Genomic DNA, 21,567 nt, shown 5'->3' on the forward strand with positions numbered 1-21,567 from the left:
CCAAGACTTACCTCCCTGATTTCTTTGATTTTGGAGCCTCCTTTTCCTATAAGGGATCCACACTGACTTGCTGGGACCACGAGCCGCAGTGTTACAGGCGGTTTGCTTGTCACTGTGCTGTTTGTCATTGAAGCGTTTATGTCCTGTAATCATAACATGAGTGAGAATTAGCAGAGGATTTGTCATTCCTGACAAGCACTGAAGGATTCAGAGCAAATGCCTCAGCTGTTCGTGGAGACCGGGCGAGCATGCAACCAGTCATGGTTTGTTTCTGTTGCAGGTAAAGCTGCTGGCTTTAAAATCATAGAATCACCACCAGGTTGGAAAAGACCCACCGGATCATAGAGTCCAACCATTCCTACCAATCACTAAACCATGCCCCTCAGCACCTCGTCCACCCGTCCCTTAAACATCTCCAGGGAAGGTGAATCAACCCCCTCCCTGAGCAGCTTTCACTGTCTGGTATTGCAGGTACCAGAAGAGAGTCCCTGAGACAGGACTAGGAAATGGAGGTGGTATCTGTCATTAGACCATCCAAAGCAGATGGAAAAGACAAAGAGGCTTTTGAGTTCACAGGCCCCTGAATCCTGATTTGGTCTCTTTTCTACCATGTCAACAGAACGCTTCCACTAAACAAAATATCTTTACATTTCAGGAAATTTCTTGTCAGGATTTGATACAAAGAAAAAAGGTTAAAAAAGCAAAGTACAAAAAAAAATGTGAATAATCTGAGCAGAGAAAATCAGATTGTTTTGATAAATATTTTGCTGTACCCCCCAGGTATAATTTCTCTTTTGTAGCAGATCTATAAGTATTTGTACTGTTACATAACTCCTAAACTCTTTTCCATCAAAGTTATATGACCAGAGTACAAAGAGCTCAGCAGAACAGCAATTAGCCATATCCAGGTAATGTAACCTGTATCTCTGTATTTCATTATCCAATGAGACTATACCACACACATACATGAGTATTCCAATATACTTCTTGTTGCAAGGTTTACATTGCTTTACACATATTTTGTTTGTTCAAAATCTTCTAAGCAAGACAAAGCAACACCTCTAAAGTCTTCATCACAGAGGAAAAGATAAAGCTTATCTTTCCACTGATCAGTGAGATGCTGCTGAGGGCACTTAGGATCACACAAAAAAGCCACAAGATACGTGGCAGTTGTCCAATGACTCATGAGAATCTTGATGTAGTTTGCTAACATTAGCTGTGAGCTGAAAAAACCATCTCATCCATTTGTGAGGTGGCATGGTGCAGCTATCACAGAATCACAGAATCACAGAATAACCAGGTTGGAAAAGACCCACCGGATCACCGAGTCCAACCGTTCCTACCAAACACTAAACCATATCCCTCAGCACCTCGTCCACCCGTGCCTTAAACACCTCCAGGGAAGGTGACTCAACCACCTCCCTGGGCAGCCTGTTCCAGTGCCCAATGACCCTTTCTGTAAAGAATTTTTTCCTAACGTCTAGCCTAAACCTCCCCTGTCGGAGCTTGAGGCCATTCCCTCTTGTCCTGTCCCCTGTCACTTGGGAGAAGAGGCCAGCACCCTCCTCTCCACAACCTCCTTTCAGGTAGTTGTAGAGAGCAATGAGGTCACCCCTCAGCCTCCTCTTCTCCAGGCTAAACAACCCCAGCTCTCTCAGCCGCTCCTCATAAGGCCTGTTCTCCAGCCCTTTCACCAGCTTTGTTGCTCTTCTCTGTACTCTCTCCAGAGCCTCAACATCCTTCTTGTGGTGAGGGGCCCAGAACTGAACACAGGATTCGAGGAGCGGTCTCACCAGTGCCGAGTACAGAGGGAGGATAACCTCCCTGGACCTGCTGGTCACGCCGTTTCTGATACAAGCCAAGATGCCATTGGCCTTCTTGGCCACCTGGGCACACTGCTGGCTCATGTTCAGTCGGCTGTCAACCAACACCCCCAGGTCCCTCTCCTCCAGGCAGCTTTCTAGACAGACTTCTCCCAGTCTGTAGCACTGCATAGGGTTGTTGTGCCCCAAGTGAAGGACCCGGCATTTGGCCTTGTTAAACCTCATGCCATTGGACTCTGCCCAGCGGTCCAGCCTGTTCAGATCCCTTTGCAGAGCCTCCCGACCCTCCAGCAGATCGACACTTCCACCCAGCTTAGTGTCGTCCGCAAACTTGCTAAGGGTGCATTCGATGCCTTCATCCAGGTCATTGATGAAGACATTGAACAGGGCTGGACCTAGCACTGAGCCCTGGGGAACCCCACTTGTCACTGGCCTCCAGCTGGATTTCACACCATTTCCCACCACTCTCTGGGCCCGGCCATCCAACCAGTTTTCCACCCAGGAGAGTGTGCGCCTGTCCAGCCCAGAGGCTGACAGTTTCTCAAGCAGAATGCTGTGGGAAACTGTGTCAAAGGCTTTGCTGAAGTCCAGGAAGACCACATCCACAGCCTTTCCCTCATCCAGTAGCCGGGTCACTTTGTCATAGAAGGCGATCAGGTTAGTCTGGCAAGACCTGCCTTTTGTGAACCCATGTTGACTGGGCCTGATCACCCGGTTCTCTTGCATGTGCTTCATGATAGCACTCAAGATCACCTGTTCCATGACTTTCCCTGGCACTGAGGTCAGACTGACAGGCCTGTAGTTTCCTGGGTCCTCCCTGCGGCCCTTTTTGTAGATGGGCACAACATCAGCCAGCCTCCAGTCCAGTGGGACTTCCCCAGTCTTCCAGGACTGTTGGAAGATGATGGAAAGGGGTTTGGCCAGCACATCCGCCAGCTCCTTCAGTACCCTAGGGTGAATCCCGTCTGGCCCCATAGACTATTACACAGTTCACAGAAATGCTACCTAAAAGATTAGGACAGGAGGGAGAGAAAACATGCATTCCATATTCATTTAACTCATTTATGACGTAGCATGAGTTACAGCACACAGAACTGATGTAATTCCCTACATTCTCACTTATCATAGAATCATAGAATCACCAAGTTGGAAAAGACCCATTGGATCATTGAGTCCAACCACCAAGACTATGACTTGCTGAAAAAAAAAGTGTGTATGATCATTACCCCAAACTAAAAAAAAAAAAAGTACTTTAAACAACTCTGCACACCTTGTTGAACCTGTGCGGGAGCTCAGTGACATCAGCACTGATTCCTACAGTACTCCACATTTGTGACGGCAGCATTTTTCCATCCAAGAAATGGCTCTGTGTGACCTTGCTTAGCTTAAAAAAGAAGAAAAAAATCTTGAACAGAATGAGGCATCACTGCATGCCACAAGACAGCTATCAAATCATTCCTCTGCCAGACAGTAGCTCACATTTTGTTTGATGCCTGTGTCAGTGAGAGACTGAAATCCAAAATAAACTAAGAGGGATAACAGAACTTAGCGGCACCTATATATCTGAAACAAAGCACAAGCCAGGCCAATTTTTCAGATGGAAGATGCCAGCTCACTATAGCACTTTTGTGTCAGGTGGAGGCACAATCATCCAGATGTAGATAAACACCCCTCCTCAGCCACCCAACATGACCCTGATAATGTCTCCCATTTTCTTAACATATGTGACCTGTCCTCAAAGCTTTCACTGCACTTATTGCCTTCAGAAGCACTTCACAAAAAATCTCCTCCAAAACTGGGGGCTCCCAAGTAGCGCTGGCTGGACACCTTCTCACACAACAGCTGCCTTTCAAATTAGGAGAGTCTTACTTCTTTAACCTCTAGCTTTCTGTGGCACTGCATCTGTTTCATAGAATCATAGAATCATAGAATCATAGAATCACCAGGTTGGAAGGGACCCACTGGATCATTGAGTTCAACCATTCCTACCAAATACTAAACCATGACCCTCAGAACCTCATCCACCCGTCCCTTAAACACCTCCAGGGAAGGTGACTCAACATGTTCCAGTGCCCAATGACCCTTTCTGTGAAAAAATTTTTCCTAATGTCCAGCCTAAACCTCCCCTGGTGGAGCTTGAGGCCATTCCCTCTTGTCCTGTGCCCTGTCACTTGGGAGAAGAGGCCAGCTCCCTCCTCTCCACAACCTCTTTTCAGGTAGTTGCAGAGGGCAATGAGGTCTCCCCTCAGCCTCCTCTTCTCCAGGCTAAACAATCCCAGCTCTCTCAGCCATTCCTCATAAGGCCTGGAGCCTTGGGGCTCTGGCAGACACTAGAGATGGACATGGATTTCTGCCTGCCTGCTGGAGCTACTCCTCAGGCAGGATGGGCTAACTGCGAGCCGGGAAGTGGTGGGGAAGCCAGCTCACAATGCTGAAATGTGGCGTCCCTAGCTCCTGGCATCCCACAGTCACAGTGTCTAAGGCTTCCCAAGGCAAGCAAACCTGACAGCTCAGAAGTCTACCAAGTCTCCAGGGAAAAACATATCAAAATTCTACTTCACTGTTTTTTAAATGAAATGTTAAAGCTGCCAATTTCCACAGCAAGCGCAAGTCTGTGAGATGGCTCCTCACTTGGTAATGACCACCACAGGATTTACTTTAGTTGTAGCAGCAGGAGTTAGGATTTGTCAAAAAAGCATCATCTCAATTGCTTTTACCATATCGCCTTTCTCTCCTCCTTATTCCTAGAGTGAAGCCATTTCTTCATAAATGTTTGCAAATGAACAAGGATTCTGCCATCCTCTTCCTTATTTATTTGGAGACGGTCTGAACACTGAGCTCTGTCTGCTGTTTTTTCCAGCACTGAACTACCACGTGCTTCCAGTGGATTATACATATTTATACCCAAAAGCAGAGCTGTCCCACTCACCAGTGAACTTATAGTTGCATTTCTTGGCCTCCAGTCTGGAAAAGTACTCTCTAAAATGCTCCCTCTTGCAACTCCAGTGATCTGCCTGGGTTAGTGCCATGTTTTAATGTCACGTTTTAACAACCCTTCCTCCTCAGCAGAGAATACTTCAGTTGCTTATGCAATGACCTACCTAGCTTGTAAATTCAACATCAGGCTGCTAGAAAATCAACTTTTATTAAGAAGGTTGTCAAAACAGAGTCATATAAGTCTGCAGAGCAACCACACAGAGAACACTCCTCCAGATCTTTCTTTTTCTTCTATCTACCTGATGCTTTTTCAGATTTCTGCTAAGATTACAAAAGCATTCCAGGGCTCCCATGTCTTCTGAGATCTGCTTATCCCCAGCTGTACAGCTGTAGGGTTGAAATTTCAAGGGCTTCATATCAAAACGCTTCATATGGGCATGCATAACAAATACTAAAAAATCTCTCGAACCATAAATCTCACAAATGTATCTGTTTTTTTCTTTTCTCTTTCAAGGTAGGTGTGATAACCACAGCTGGGACAGGCACTGTCTGCTCTGTGATTTTCAGTTTTTTAAATGGCTGAAGAAATCTCCAACAAAAAGATATGCATGAAAAATAACATTTGGTAGTTAGTTCATTTGTAGCTGCTGAACCATTACTTTATTTTGCCTCCAGAGAGTAAATTACCTCATTTTATTGACAGAAATAATTAAAGGAAACCTAACTGATTCTATGAGATATTTTCCTTACCACTGTTCTTTTAAATATACCAGAAACCAACTACATTTAAACTAAATACAGATATTTCAGAATATAACCACAGTACCTTATCTGCAGGGAGTGCCAATCTCCCTTTGCTAATAGCCACATGAATAGTCCAGACTACCCTCTAAAATCTATAAGGGTAAATAACCATATAATCCAGTCAGATGCCTGAATTTCAGATTTCTTTGTGTGTTGCTAACTACAACACTTTCAAAGACAACGTGGTGTTGGATGTCAGGGTGGGGACCTGATGCTGTATTCAATGTTTTTATGAGAAATGCTGTTATTTCCACTGGGTACTCATTTGGTGGGAACTGACAGGGATTATCTCTGTTAATAATTCCCTCAGCATTTCTCAGAGTAAGGCCTTAAGCAGAGCATGTTTTTCATGTAGAAAGCAGAGTGACCGCACTCTCCATTTCTTCATGGATTGGAGGATATCGTGCCACGTACAAAGCTGCCTCTTAGCCTAGAAGAAACAGGGAGTGATATGAGATGGGTAGGAGATAAAACTGAGGAGGAGATGACAACAGGTGGTTTTAAAATTGGGCTGAAGCAAATTACTTTTGTGGTTCTGCAGGATCCAACCTCAAAATCATTGTTATTGAATTAATAATTGGTGAGGAAAAAAAAAAGCATTCTCATAAAATATACCATGCCACAAAACCAAGGTGCCTCATCAACTTATTGGAAGACAGGAATATGACACAGGTATACTTGAAAACCCACAAAGGATTGGAGAAACCTAAGTAGGATTAACATTTGCAGTATAAAATAACAGATCATTTGTCTGGGGGATGACAAGAATTGAGACCTGAGAGGTTCCCAGTGGAAACTCCTGAGCAGGAACTGGGGATACCTGTCAGGCACAGCATGTCTGTGTGTAAAACATTACACTAGCAGGAGGTGAGGCATTTGCAGCAGCAGCAGAGATATGTTAGTGTGATAGCCGGACAGGGGACTGTTAATGCCACTAAATCAAGCTTGTGTGGAACTTGATTTGCAACCTCTCCACACTTAACACATACAGTTAATAGAAACTAGCTAGGAAAAAGTAGAAAGGGACTGCTAGAGTTTTGAGAGGAATGGGGAATGCATCCTCTGAAAAACTGAGCTTGGCTCACTTACTCCGGCAAAGGCAAAGGCATGAAGGAATAAAACTGGTTTGTAAGGTATGTCTAGAGGGTGGAATCCTCAGGGATGGAAAGGCAATAATTAAACTAATGGCCAGTACTGGCACAGGAACGAAGCTGTATAAACTGGCCATGAATAAATTTAGGTAAGGAATGAAAAGAATGTGTCTAATTATCAGAAAACGGAGTTTGTGGATCCAATTTCAGGAAAAAGTAGGAAAAACTCTAACTAGATGATCATCACGCTGTGAAGGAGGTTACAAGACATACTGCTTATGCTAGATGACAAAATCTGATGACCCACAAGCTCTCTTCTAGTCCTGTTACTCTAAATGTGAACAATCACCACGGATAAATAAAGGTAAACACTGATGTTTCTGATTGATGCCAGCATCTCCTGGCAGTATGAGAAGGTGTGGATACTAACTTCATTGATTTGAAGAGATAAGCACGTAGAAGAAGAGGATTCAAATCCCTTTAGTTTAATTACTGATGGAGAGACACAGCCCCTTTCTCCTGCTGCTGGTGATTCAGTCCATCTACCTGCAGGCTCTTCCTTTAGCAGAAGGTAAATTTCCTTCTGCAGGGACCTCTGTCTCTCCACACAGGACAGGACAGATGCCTGGACTGGACATCTGATTTTCCAAAGTTGAGAGAGTTAAATCCTCTCCCGAGTGACCAGGGTTCATCTTCTGTAGCTTGCTGCCTTTTCTGTGAGGCTTCCCACTAAAGGGTGACAATATCTAATCATCACTGGTCCATGAAACTTGAAGAGATCCCAGGACTTTAGGTATGTATCTGCACAGAACTGTAAATCTACAGTAAATTGAGTGTTCTCTTGCCTCACTTCCTTTTAGAGCCTTTATTTTAATTAATTTTAAAAGCCAAGCTTTAACTATGGTAACTGGTAATCATATAGTTTGTTTTTAAAATAAAATTTTCTTGTTGAGTGAGTTATATATTCATTTTGACATATATAAAATTTCATCAATACCAAATGGAGTAATATAGAAACAGCTAAAAGTTACGCATTAATCTTTTCAAATCAAACCCACAATGGGACCAGAAATTTTCCAAGACATTTTTCCCACCATTAGAGCACATTACTAGAAGCAATTGCTTTTCCCTGAAGCCTCCAAAAAGCAGAAATGAAAAAAACAGCTTGCAAATTGACCTATTATTTTTCTTCAGCATTACTGCCAAAAGCATTTATAAAAATACAACCGCTTTCATTGCTGTTAAATAGAACATTAAACAAATCATATTTAACATTAAAGCAAACATGAGAAAATTCAAGCAGTGTTTGTTTTTCAGCTTGAAGAGAGAAAAACCCATATTTTATTTGCTTACCTCTTCAAATTTTAGTGCAATCATAGAAAAAGCTTTAAAAATTGCATCTGTTGGGCCTGTTATGGTCACAATTCTCTCTGGACAGGAGCCTTCTGAAATATTGATTCGAGCACCACTCTGTCAAAAAGAACAAACATTTTTTGAATTTATACTTCCCAGGGAGTAAACTGAGTAGGATTAGGGATATAGTTTGGGAAGGAATAGCTTGAAGCATGTAATTCCCTCCCCTACAACTGCAGCCCCAACATCATATAATTTCAGCATGAACTGATCATATTCCAAAAATTCATCTAACTGTGGGAAGATGAAATCTGTCTGGGTAAATACTTTTACACATAGTACGCTAGAGCAGTACGCAAATAGTACCTCCGTAACCCAAAGTTGTAAGTAAGTGCATAATCAAGTCTTTCCCCTTCCCTCTTTCAGGGTCAACCTTAAGCAGGATCAGAGCTGCAGGATTTCAGACAAAGTCGTCGTCTCCAGGGAGCATCAACACCTCCCAGGAAACATGCACCTCTCTGGTTTGGAGGTCCAAATGCAGGGCTTGACCTGCCTAGCTGAGGCATTGCTTTGCACCTAGAAAGTTCCTCATAGACATGTCTTACGAGAAGGCAGTCAATTAACATGCACTGAATAAGCCTTTAAAGGAGTAAGCAGCAGGACAGCAAACAGTAAAGGCAAGGAGCCTGTTGGAATGGGTTAGAAAGCCATAAGAGAGAAGCCAGGATGGTTCTCAGGTACACTTAGCGCCCTTTATGCCACTGCTGCAGTGGAGAGAAAACTCCTAAACCAGATGTAAATATATGTAAAAGGATCTTGGTGCAGATAACAATCAAATCCAGTCCAGGTAGGACCCACCCTACATTTTCCCTGAGGTTTCAGGCACGGAAATGTGTTAATGCAGCCTAACAAGTCAGTGGAGCCTCAACTCATCCACAGGCACCGACCTTCTCTAGGATGTGGGCCTGGAGGAAACATGAGATAATCTGGGTTAATTTGTCCCTTTGCCTTCAGGTTCACCACGAATCAGCTGATGTGTCTGAGCCCTTATTCGCATGCATCCTGCTACTCAACAGCAAGATATCTTATTTCCTCATATGACAGCAATCAAACACAACAGGAAAAAAAAAACCCAACACCTCAATAGAAAATCTTGCTGCCTCAGGTTTTTGGTTTTAAAAACCAAACCAAACAAATAAAGCCTCTTGTGACATGTAAATCAAAATAGGTTTTCAAGAGTGGAAGATGAACATTTGATATTTATCTTGAAAAACTAACCAGGGATCATAACTCTTCTCTAAGATGTTTAACTCACAAGTCAGGAGCACTCTGCAATGATGGCTCCCCTTTTGTTCATGTACTTTATATGCATAGATATTTGCTCATATCATAATTAATAATTAAACTAAAATGTGTTTGATCAACTGTCAGGATTACCTGATACATTGGAAACTTTTTTTCTTGTTTGCTTTTTTAAGTCTTAGCAAATGTAGTTATGTGTGAAAATATGGGTGAAAGCTCTTATCATCAAAAAAGGAGCTCTGAACTCTGTCAGGCTGACAATGAATTCCCTATTGTGTACATTTAAAGATGGATCTCAGCAATTTTCTTTACTACAAATACTTCGAGATTTCCCTGTCACAGACCTGCTATCAGTGTGTAAAACAACAAAGCAGCTAACATTGTAACATACTGGAGATTTACCAGAACCAAATCAACTTTGCTTGAGGCATCCTCTATCCACTCCGAAATCCTAAAGTCTTAAATAGTAGGATTTGTCTTTGACTTATGCTTTTAACACTTGCTTCAAAGAAGGAAAATTGCATCTGTCTCCAGGGAAGATGTGATGCCTTGCAGGACAAGTGGGGATCTGTAACCTCCACATCGGCACAATGATCTGAAGACAGTGCAGCCTGCAAACACTGGGGAGACTGAGGTTTATGCAGAGTAATGTTTTAGCTTGTCTTTTTGTGTTTATGTGAGTGGGGAGCGTGGTCTACCTTGTCCACATCCTACTCACAGCTGCAAAACGAAAGTTAAGGCTCTGCCAAGCCATGGCAGAGGGATACACTGGCTTATACAAGTCTGGCTCCAGCTCTGCTGCAACTTGTGCCTTCCCTCAACTTTACGCAGCATCAGTCTAATGCTTGGTTTCAGATTTTGGAAGCTCTTTACCAGGAGTCCCAAGCTACGTGCAGGACCAGTGCTGATACGCTAAAGAAAGACGCCGTGGTTTTGATGCATAGAATCCTGCTGGCTAAGCTCTTCCTGAGATAAGACAGCAGTAGGCATATTGCTAAGGGAACTAAAGACTCCAGACCCCTGTGGGATAGGGTGACATTAACAATAATGTTTAATTTAGGCCAGCACGTTCAGACACCAGTACTTGCAAAGAGTGGTGATGTTGTATTAGCTGCCCACTTGATGGCAGCGTCGGTCTACATGAGATGAATTTTCCCTGTTCTCTAAGCTGGAAAGAAAGGCAAGTGAAGACATCAAGGCTTGTCTTACCTCCTCTCTCATCTTCTTAACTGTCTCACCTTTCTGTTAAAGAAAAAGGAAAAAAGTTAGCCTGGGCTGATGAAGTGAACTGATATACAATATTTTGACATGAAAATAAAGAGAGAAAGTAATTTCCTCACCTTTCCGATGATGCTTCCAACCTCCTGAAACAGAAAACAAAAGACAGTGTGAATGATACAATTCACTACAGAAGAGCGTTTGCTCTGCTCCTAGCCTATTTCACTATCATTTATTTCAAACCTGCACTGTGAAGTGCAGCCCTCCTCCATTGTTGCTCTATACAAACATATCATGTTAGACACAAGGTGGTGGTCTAAAAATGGGTCTTTGCAGCTTATTCATGGTGCAGAAAAAATACCTTTAACAGAAACTGATTTTGTAGCTACAGATCAATCCTGCTACTACAAACATAGATAAACCCCTATCATAAAATGGAAAGTTCACAAATAATAGAGCTGCACAATCTGCTAGAGAACATGGGATATAATACAAGCATCAGAACAATTACTGATCTCTCTGAGGACAGGCATTTACCCTCTTTACACCATGTAATAGAGCTGAATTTCCATGCTACCGAGTGTTATTGCATAAACACCTGGTGGCCTGTCCTAATCTCCCTGTTAAGCGCTTACAGAACAATAACCACTAATCACTTTTCAGGGATTTGGGAATTGCTACTGGGCTCCCACAATCTTCCATGCAGGGACAGAAAACATTGAGATATATCACTGTGAACGTACAACGTGGCAACAATTTGGCAGTTCTAGCAACATCCCAAAGGTTAAAAGCTTGGGGCGAAAAAAAAAACAGGTAGCAGAAATTAAGCTAATAACTCTGAAATGAATAGTCTGGATATGTTACACATCACACAGGTGTGACATCAGACTGGAAATCATCTGACAGAGAAGATCAGCTAAAGGAAAACAAACTCCTGTCCTTTACTCAATGGTTAAAGACTGTCCCACACGGCTGATCTGTCCCAGACATATGTTATACAACTTCACCTGCTCCACAGTCAGTATACTTAAGTATACAGCCTGAAACAAAGTTTGAAGTGTATGATTTAAGAAATTGTCCTCCATTGCTCAATCCAATGATGTACTCATGATGAAGTGGTGTAACACTGACTTCACCTTGCAGGAGAGGACTACCTGCAGTGCCTTTGAGAACTATTTCATATTATGAGAAGTTCATAATGCGAAACTACTTGTGCTTGCAAATTCTCACATCCTGCTCAGAAGACATAAAGACTTGTCAGTGAGAACATCCATCTCAACGGAGAACTTCAGCACATAGTTCCTTTACACTCTCTGCAAGTCTGCACATAATACTAACCCGGGGGGAACAGTCACTACACTGTCAGACAAGGCTGCTATTTGGAGTCACCTAGACAAGCTGGTGAAATGGGCTGAGAGAAACTTCAAGGAGTGCATTAAAGTCAAAGGAAAAGTCTCATGTCTGGTACGGAACAAGCCTATGCAGCATGACAAGCTGGGCAAAAAGTTGCTACATACAAACTGGCTTTGCAGAAAAAGTCCTTTGCAGAAAAAGCACAACTCCCAAAGTGAGTATGAGTACATCAGCAGTACATCCCTAACCAACCAAATGATGGGCAAGAGTGTAGCTAGCAGGCTGGAGCAAATAATACTTGCCTTCTTCTCGTGTTTGTGAGACCACATCTGGAGTACTGCGTCCTATTTTGGGCTCCTAGTACAAGGCAGACATGGACACACTGAAGTGAATCCAATGCAGGGCCAGGGGACTGAAGCACGGGACACATGGTGAGAGGCTGAGAACTGTGTTTGTTTTCCCTCTTAGGGAGGGAGAACTTGAGAGGGTCTTATAGCAGTGTACAACAAGGAAAGCAAATTCCAACATCAAACTCCTACTCAATATGAAGAAAAAATGTTTTACCATGGGAAGGGCTGGACACTGGAAGAAGCATCCAGAGAAGCTATGGAGTCTCCATCCTTTAAGGTGTTCAAACCCAGCCTGGGCAAGGTCCTGAGCAACCTGTTCCAATGGGGTCTGCTTGATTCAGGAGATGAGACCAAAGACCTCTGGCGGTCCCTTCCAACCTCCATAGGTCTGTGATTCTTCAAGCATAGAGTTATCCCCATTGAAGTCAATGCGTAACTAGCCACAAAGCTCCTCAACCCAGTGAGGCCCCTTCTCAGGTTTCTTTTTAAATTTTACTTTCCCCATTTCCCTTTTTTATTTCCTTTCCTACTTCTCTTCCAAGATGGGATTCTGCTGTCTCATATATACTGACCAGAGAGCATACAGTCCAGACAGGCATTGCAAATCTTCCAGGGGTTCCTGCTTTGCAAACCTATAGTTCTGCTGGCTGATGTACAGTAGACTTTTTACATGCCACACAGCTGTGCGACTGTCCTTGCTAAAGCTTCCTGTGTCCATCTGGAACTGTGAGACGTTTGTACATCTGTACATACAATGCAAAGAAACAGCTCTACCAGAAGAGGGATGAATGAAGCGGACTCGCTGCAGTTTTGCATCTTGTGACTGAATTATCCTGTGTCTTCTCCTATGTGGGTCTAGGTCATGCCTTTTCCTGTGGCTGAGACAGCCGTGCCAGCATGTGTAGGCTCACTAATGAGGCGCAGCTTTTTTTGTTAGCAGTGAAACAAATTTAGGATACCCACAAAACTTTTAAGATCTTGCTGTTTTCTTATATGGTCACTGTAACTCTGCCAACATGCCTCTAACTTTGAATGGGATTCGAGGGAGTAAGACTCTCAGCGATGATAAGCCTTCTGAACACCTCATGTCTAGAAGTTCCTATCTGTCTACTCAGCACTTTCAGCAGTTTCTTTGGTAAAACAGATTCTTAGGAGGTAGAAGGACGTTTTGCTGTGGGTGAGCATATTGTGTTTCACTTGCTATGGGTCATCATGTTTCAGTCCAAGGTATACCTTCATTTTTTTTATATCTGAAGTTTCATTAGAAGCTGCAGGCCTGGTCCTGAACTTTCAAGGCTCTTGCTAGTATGAAATCAGCCTCAATTAATTTGATTATCCTGGGTCTTAATATCACACACCATTCTTTCAGAAATGTAGGGGTGAGTACAAAGATATCTTCCTTGGAAATAGGAAAAGATACTCCTGCTTAGGAAACAGAAAAGGCTACTCTTTGTAGCCCTAGGAAAAAAAGATGCTCCATTTCAAACAAGGAAATTGGGAGTATTTTAACAAGCAGAGTAGAGCCCAAAATATTAGGATTGTCAAACTGCTTGTTTTACTGAAGTCTGTGGGAGTTTTCCTATTGATTTCAGTGGGGAGAGGAATTCTAACTGACTGATCACCACCTTGTTATTACCAAAGAGCACAAGCTGCTGAAGAACTGAGCAAATGAACAGTCAGAATCCCACTGAGAAAAAAAAAATTCAATATGACTGGTGACCAGTTCCTTGCAATATGCTAGCAAATGCCATTGTAATGCTATGGGGTACATCAAACCTTCCCCTCCTCAGAGGGAGAATTCAAAGCTTATTCTGTAAGGAGGCAGTTTCAAAACATCCAAGGAAGCACCACTTCTCCCCCTGCACTGGAAGCTGGGATTCTGCTAGGAGATGTGAAGGAAAGGTGCAGCAGAAGAGAGAAACATTAAATTCATATGGATATTCCTGATTTTTCCAGAATTTTTGATCTATACAAATTACTAAAAAAAATAATTACCTAGAATGGTTCTAAATGGGTCACTTGCAACTTTTTTTTGGCCTTACCTCTTTCTACCAAGTCTGATTTGCACATAAGTAGTAACAAGGATTGTGCCTTTAGTAATGATGAGAACAGAAGATTCTTTTTGCTTCATTCTCTAAACTACCAATGCTACTTCAATGAACCTTTAATATTTCTTTTTACAGTTCAATATTTGTTTCATATAAATTCTTGTATCACCCTAAATTACACTTAATGAGATCCCTAATGTAATTTTTATGACAATCCAGTGTTATCAATATTTCTAGCCAAGGTTACTTTGAGGGCTTTATCTTTAGAAAATGTTTCTAATCTGCCAGACAGCAAACTGTGCAGTAGTTAACTGCACAAGACTGAAGGGGTGGGGTGTCTGTCACCTACATCAGTTCATTAAAAGTTGGAGTCCAGTCTAAGCCAGGCACACAGCCTTCTCTTGCAGTCTAGGGACAGAGATAATGGAGGATGTCTTGTTCTACAAGAGGAATGAAGAAGTGCACTCCTGAGGGTTTTGTCTTTCTTCATCTGCAGCAGACACAGGGTGGACTGACACCAAGATACCTGGTTTGGTAAGAGGAATCCTACAGTTGATGTCAAATTCAGCCTCAGTGCAGGTCAGACAGGAGTTTGATTTAGCTGTCCTAGCAAATAATTGCCTACCAGAATACAGTAATAGCTCCTGAACGATTTGCTGTTTTCCAGTGCTCAGGAATATAAGCGAAAGGCAAATATTTATCAAGAATTTCAAATTGATTTGTTGACTAACCATCTGTGTGTAAACATAGTGGGAAAATAGATTACATGATAACAATTACTGGGTTTCACACAATCACATTTCAACAGCTGATCGAAAAGTAGCGCACAACAATAAATGACAAATGGGGGAACTAAAGCTCAGAGGAAGGAAGACAGGTCCAAGGCTCTCTGGCAGTCTTATGCCAGAGCTAAAAGTATTACCCGAACTCTTTGGTCTCAGCATATAAATACCCACCCATCAGAAGCAGATATGCCACAGCAACCGTGCTGGATGAATAGGATGCCTCTGAAAAGTTGCAAGAATGTCTGCGCCTACATCTACCAATACATATCCACACACAACCCACACAAACATTTATATATTTGTGTATGCAGTCAATATATACAGGCACCGAAGAGATAGATACAAACTTTTCTTTTCTTTGAGAAATGGCAGTAACGTGGGGAGCCTATCTTGAGATTGATCAAAGAGGCCTGAGTTTTGGATGGTGCAGAGTATCCAGCCCACATAATGCCTTCCGAAAAGCATATCCCCAGGTGGCAGTATTTCAAGCAGAACAGTCTCGCACTTGGGCTCCCACAGTGTCATTTTGGAAAACATCAGGAAAATTTGCAATGTACATGCTGATTTCAGATAGCCTGAAGCAAATTCTTTAGCCTGGGGGGCTGAGTTGATTTATCCCCATGATTCTTTGTAGTATGTAATTTCTAATAAAACAGATAAAATGACAAGAAGTAAACCTCACCAACAAGCACTGGAAGACTGCTCAGTATCAATAAAGTATCTTGCTAGCCAACCCCCCAATTCATTACAGATAACATGAGGAAAGTAAACGATAAAGACAGAGGATGCTTTATTTCATGCTGAAATGCAGCACATTATGTTATTTGCACATTGCACTCACACAATGGGATGCGTTTTAGTCTTTATGAACACTTGGGGAGCAGTGGGCTCATCACAGTGCAGAAAGCTCTTTCTGCAGTTTTTGCATCATCTGTGGTCACCTAAGGGCAAGACAGCATCAGCAAGGCAGAAGGTGACAGCAGATAATTCTGTGATACAAGACGCACAAGAGCAAGGCTCTTGATGATGCAAAAAACTAAACAAAGATATAAAATAGGTTATAGGAGAAACCTATTCCCTACTCCATTTTCTGATATGCCTTTTCAATAATAAGAGAAAGAAACTAGTCATGTTAAGAAAACAAGAGGCTTAACAAATGGCAACGCACCTTGGTATAAAGATTAACCTTTGATCTGTAAACATAATGTGTAAAATTCCATCATCTCTTTCTACGTGTGAGGTTAGTTTAATAATTACTGTGGCCTAGGAAGTCAAAACAAAACAGCTAGCTATTCCAAGACCATGTAAAAGCACAGATCTTGTTCTGTTACTGTAGGGCATGCCGCTTCTATTATAAAGGCCACAGGGCAAATAGAACGCTAATCTCACAGGAACCCTGAGAGAAAGTCACCTCTAGAAAGAAAAAAACATTCAAGAAATAATACAAGAACATATAATTTCACTCCAAAGCATCTGACAAAGAACAGATCACATCTTAAAGCCTGAAATTCATTGACGCAATGCTTTGATTGCCTAAGTCTACCTGCTTTCTATGAGCAAGGGTAAGGTAGAACCAGTAGGACTGGAATCTACAAACAAAAAACCTGCTTGGAAAGCACTGAAAAAAAGGAAATACAGCCATCCATTGTGGAGAAGCACATCCTTGTAAGACAAAGAGGGATCCTGACAACAGCAAACACCACCTACACTGATATAGTTTTCTAGACCAGCACCAACTGTCCTTCTCCTATCCATAAAGAGGCATAACACAACACAACTCTTTCTCTTTGCCTAGTTCTGAGTATACAGTTCCCGATATTTGTAGAAGCTCATGAAGACAGTTGCATGGAAGACCTTAGGAATATGTTCCATGAAGATGTTCGGAACAATGTGTTTGTATGGAGCACATGAGGCATCAGCGTTTTTTAAAGGCTGGGAATAAAGCCTTAGTCAGTTTTGGGAAACATTATGTAACACATCTACTTCAGGGAACAAACGGCTGCCTCGGATAAATTGAGAGTCTGATTTGTCCTCTGGGATTATGTGGAATCAGTCTCACTGACACAGGAGATCTCATATTCCTAGGTAGTCACCATCGGATGCTAACAGCCCTAATTTAGGAGTACACTGCAGTTCAAGCCTTTACTGAGACAGATACCATGCTGACAAATGTGATGGAGAGGTCAGTGTCATGTATGTTCCACAGGTTCATCTATTATTTTTTGGCCAGCTGTGCCAACAGGCATTTCTCATTTGCTTTTGTATAGCAGATGAGTAACCAATTCATATTCAGTTTCACAGCAAACCTCCCACATTTCCTTCAAAAAAACAAACCACAAACTGGTTCTGTCCCTTTGCTTATTCCTCCACCTGTGATGGTGAAACAGCAGCACTGAGTATGTTGTGCGCCTTCTGCAACCTCATTTCATTGTAGCTGTGCACCAAAGATGATATTCTGTTTGACAAAAGTGGGAAAATTCAGTGTTGGAGATTGGTTTTGGGGTCATACAGTGCCCAGAGGCTGGAGGAAGAGACCTCTGTCCTTGCTCTTGATTTTTTTTAGGCTAAGGAGAAATTCTCAGCTCTTACTACAGACACACCAAGAGAAGACCCATCTCCTGTTGTGGATTTGCATGCAGAGTTTTGTTGCACAACTAAAGCTCTTAGGTACCACAGTAATGCAAACAAACAAAACAAGAACTATAACAGCAGTGGGCAGGACAGTCAATCCTCATAATACCCTGACAGTGTTCGTGGAAACCAGAAAGAACAGAACAAACATTGGCTTGGTTGACATTTTAAGTCTTGGATTAAATTACTGACAAGGTGATTCTTAAAGCTACTTTGTTGTACTTCATGCTTTAATAAGTAAAAAATAAAAGAAAAAATGGGGAAGGAGAAGGGCATTACCTACAAGATGAGGAAAAATTATTTCTGTGCTTGTTTTACAGTCTTTCAGGGGGCATTTAAGCAGCTACAGCAAAGTGGCCACAAAAACCAAGTCCCCAGTGCTAAAACTATATAATAGATACTGAGTAAAATATCAATTTTCTCAATGACTTTATTCTGTCTATGTTTGAACTGCTAAGAGCAATTACCTTAATGTGTCTAAATGTTCTTTCATTCTTGTAAAAAAAAAAGTTATATATAGCATCACAAAATAATCACCAACACGTCTGAAAATCACTACTGAAGCTGGATGTAAATTTGCAGTAGCCAGTCCTTCCAGTGCCACTCACTGATCCTGCTGAAACCATTGGGAGGTAGAGTTCCACAGGCCATTTGAAATTAAGCTGTAAATACCAGTAATTTAAAAATCAAGGCACTTGTAGGGTTTTGTCCAAACTTGAACCTTTGACTACAGGTACAGTTTTCTAAATCACTGCTGCAGAAACCATGAGAACCATATCATTGAGGAGATGGTATTGAGGAAGGAAAAACTCCACTCAGTCATCTTATCTTTCCTTCCTCAATGCAGGTTATACATTCTATGTAGTACATGTGCTGCTCTTCCCCAGACATGCTTAAAATCTGCTTAGGAGACTTCCAGAACCTTATGAAAATCTCAATACTAGGAATTTCTCTTGGGATTCCCTTATTAGGATTTATTTTAAAAAATATATTTTATCCCATTATTTCCAGCCATAAGCACTTGTACCATTCAAAATAACGACACTCCTTTATGCAGGTATTTATGACAATGTCTGAAGAAAGCCAGACGCAGTCTCCTCAGCCTCCTAAAACTTTGTTATTTTTCTGCAAATTCCCCCTCTGCTGAGTCTCCAACATAATTCACACACACGGCACCTGCTGCTGAGCACAGAACCGCAGGTGCGATTTTGCCAGAAGAACAGTAAGGTAATTACCGCCTCTTTGCCCCGTGATGCACCAACTCTATACATCCAAAACTGCATATGCTTTTGTTGCAATAACTTTTCTCTCCAACCCAGCACATCCCAAATGTGCTACTCTCTAGACACAGCCACATCTGATGCTTTTCAGCCTTTTATGTTTTCCAGATTTCCTTCTCTCGCTGAACATGTATCTTGTAAATGATCTTCTCCACTTAATTGCCTTAACTCTTCAATTTACACCTCTCGGCATTTGGCAAGAGTCCTACTTCCCCGCCAGTTTTCCCTTCCCTCCTTTATCCTACCTGTAAATTATTCCCTTGTTCTTCCTAACCATCTAACTTTAATAATCCATTTTGTTTTCTATTTCTGCACTCCTTCCCTTTTCTTTAAAAGATTCCTCAGACTCAATATATTACTATATTCTACTTTGGTTTCTTGCAGACTTCACTGCACCCAATATGGTTTCACCGATGCATACCTTCACGCAGTGCTTTTAGAAATAATACATTTTTTTCTTCTGCAGGTTTGTACTGAGGGGAGGAAGAAAAGACTCCTGCACTATCGTTATGAGATGGAGACCAAGTGGATTTGTGACCCTGCTGCCCTTTTCCATGAAGGCACATTGAACATTTTCTCCCATTCCACTTCATGTACTCAACTTTTAAATCTCCATTAAGCTGCTTTCCTGAAACGTACCATCTTTCTACTAGCACAGTCTCTTTACCATCCACATTTAAAATTAACCTTTAATGGTGAGCTTCCAGGGTCTTAACCAGCCTGTTAATACTGGTTGTGTACAAACCACTCAGAATCATGTAATCATTATCCAGTATCGCCAAAGTAGGTGCTTTTTCAAGAGTTAATTCTTTCTGGGCATGAACTGACCAAAAGTAGAAAGAGTACTGCAGATGTCAGGTAGTAAGGTCTGTTGGCAGAGATGACTGGGCCAAGTTATGACTTTCCAGTCTTCCAACCTCATCACCTATGGCAATAAGCAAGAAAAAAACCCCAGCTATGAGTCATGGGGATAAAAAATTCAGCAAAAGGTGAGCAAGGAATGGTAAGAGACAAACACTGATTTCCATCAAAGATCCTATAACAACATAACCCTATAACTCATGATGCCATAACAAAGACCCTATAACCCAAATGGGGTTGATTTTGACAAAAACTGAAAAAAAACACGAAAAAGTGAAAGGCAAGTTTCTTTTGGAGCCCGAGTTCTGCCTTTCCTTATAGTGGGCTCTGATGCCTGGGGGCTGTTTGCGCACGAATGCACACACACTCGATTTGTGTTCCATAAGCCCTTCAAAAATGTCAATTTGATCTGATGCTGTCATTTTTACTTTCATTGGAAGCAGAAATCTTGCAATCCCTGAACTACTCCAACCCTGTCCAGAAACTCTATTTTAAAACAAAACAAAGGTACTAAAGTAACTGTAGCCATTTATGTATCTACCCTACACAGCGATTTTATTTATTTTCCTTCAAGAAACACTAGGGTTTAGATGGAAAATATGGAAGCAGGGCAATATAAACAGCCCCAGCCCATATTCCTTGTTCTTCCCTACTGAAATGCATGAAACAGCTTTATCCCTTAGTGTGTTGCATTTTTCTCATTAATAAAAGATGAAAATGCATATCTGCATTACTTAATATACTCCATATATCCAACTCCTGCACATGTTTCAAAAGCCTTTTCAGTTCCTGCCCTCTCCAGAGCAGCATTCAGGTAACTCAGTCGAAAAGATCCCAGGCAGCAGAGGCTACAGGGCCACGGCAGCTTTACAGAATGCGTTCCTGTATGTTTAACTTCTCCTTAAAAACCTCCAGTGATGGATGCTGCAACATGTCCAGGCATCCTCCTCCCCTCCTCACACCTCCGCATAAGAAGTTTTTCCTAATTTTGCTTTTAAAATTCCCTGTAAACAGAGACAATTGCTTCTCTGTGGAAACAAAGAACATCTCAGCACTGCTCTTGTAGCTTACTCCCTAACACCTGTCCTCGAAGTCATTGCAAGAAAGACGAAATATTTTGTGTTGCTCTGGGTTTCTCTTCGGGGCTATCACACTACCATAACATTTTTACTGATGTAAGACAGCGCAAATTGAAAATTAGGCCTTCCATCTCATATCATCACACACCCTCTGAAGTCTTGGCTCAGGAGGACACCATTCATATCAAGCCTTGGAAATATTTACCCTGAGGTTAACCTTTTGTACCTCACAGTGGTTAGCTTTTTGCTGGGTTCGTACAAGCCTTTTTGCTATTTCCACAGATAAAAATAGTACTGTCCTCCCTTAACATCGCTTTTTCTGCACTGAGAAGACTAAGGCTGCTACCATATCTTGCTATGCTGCAGACGAGTGGCAGAGCTGGTCTTCCAAGCAGCCATCCCAGCCTCTTTGGTAGGAGGTTGCACAAAGCCCTGGAGGAGTTCAGCTGGACCTACAGCCACATCTTTCCTCAAAGCAAGATAAAGTAAAGGAACTCATAAGAGGTGTCCTACCTGCGGGGATGCATGGGCCCTGGGTTCTTGAGAACTTCAGGAATGTTCCCCTGTGTTTTCCTTTCACCAGACACTAATATTAGTTTTGAATTTTGCTAATTGTTTCTTGTTGTTAAAGATGCTTTAATCCTTACCCTTT

The 21,567-nt window shown here is 42.0% G+C and overlaps 1 protein-coding gene across 12 annotated transcripts in view; it reads right to left on the reverse strand.

Annotated features, from left to right (window-relative positions):
* Positions 1–21,567, reverse strand: part of LOC138718801 (poly(rC)-binding protein 3-like) — a 499,598-nt gene that overhangs the window by 40,676 nt on the left and 437,355 nt on the right. For 10 of the 12 annotated variants that reach the window (XM_069853378.1, XM_069853380.1, XM_069853377.1 and 7 more), the window contains 5 exons: positions 10,651–10,674; positions 10,520–10,552; positions 8,009–8,125; positions 3,094–3,207; positions 12–143 (listed from right to left, as the gene is read on the reverse strand). In XM_069853378.1, coding sequence (XP_069709479.1) covers positions 12–143; positions 3,094–3,207; positions 8,009–8,125; positions 10,520–10,552; positions 10,651–10,674 — 420 coding nt within the window. The remainder of the gene's footprint in view (positions 1–11; positions 144–3,093; positions 3,208–8,008; positions 8,126–10,519; positions 10,553–10,650; positions 10,675–21,567) is intronic. The other 2 variants (XM_069853376.1, XM_069853375.1) reach the window with 1 other exon arrangement.

Source organism: Phaenicophaeus curvirostris, chromosome 3 (assembly GCF_032191515.1).
Source record: "Phaenicophaeus curvirostris isolate KB17595 chromosome 3, BPBGC_Pcur_1.0, whole genome shotgun sequence".
Taxonomy (NCBI): domain Eukaryota; kingdom Metazoa; phylum Chordata; class Aves; order Cuculiformes; family Cuculidae; genus Phaenicophaeus; species Phaenicophaeus curvirostris.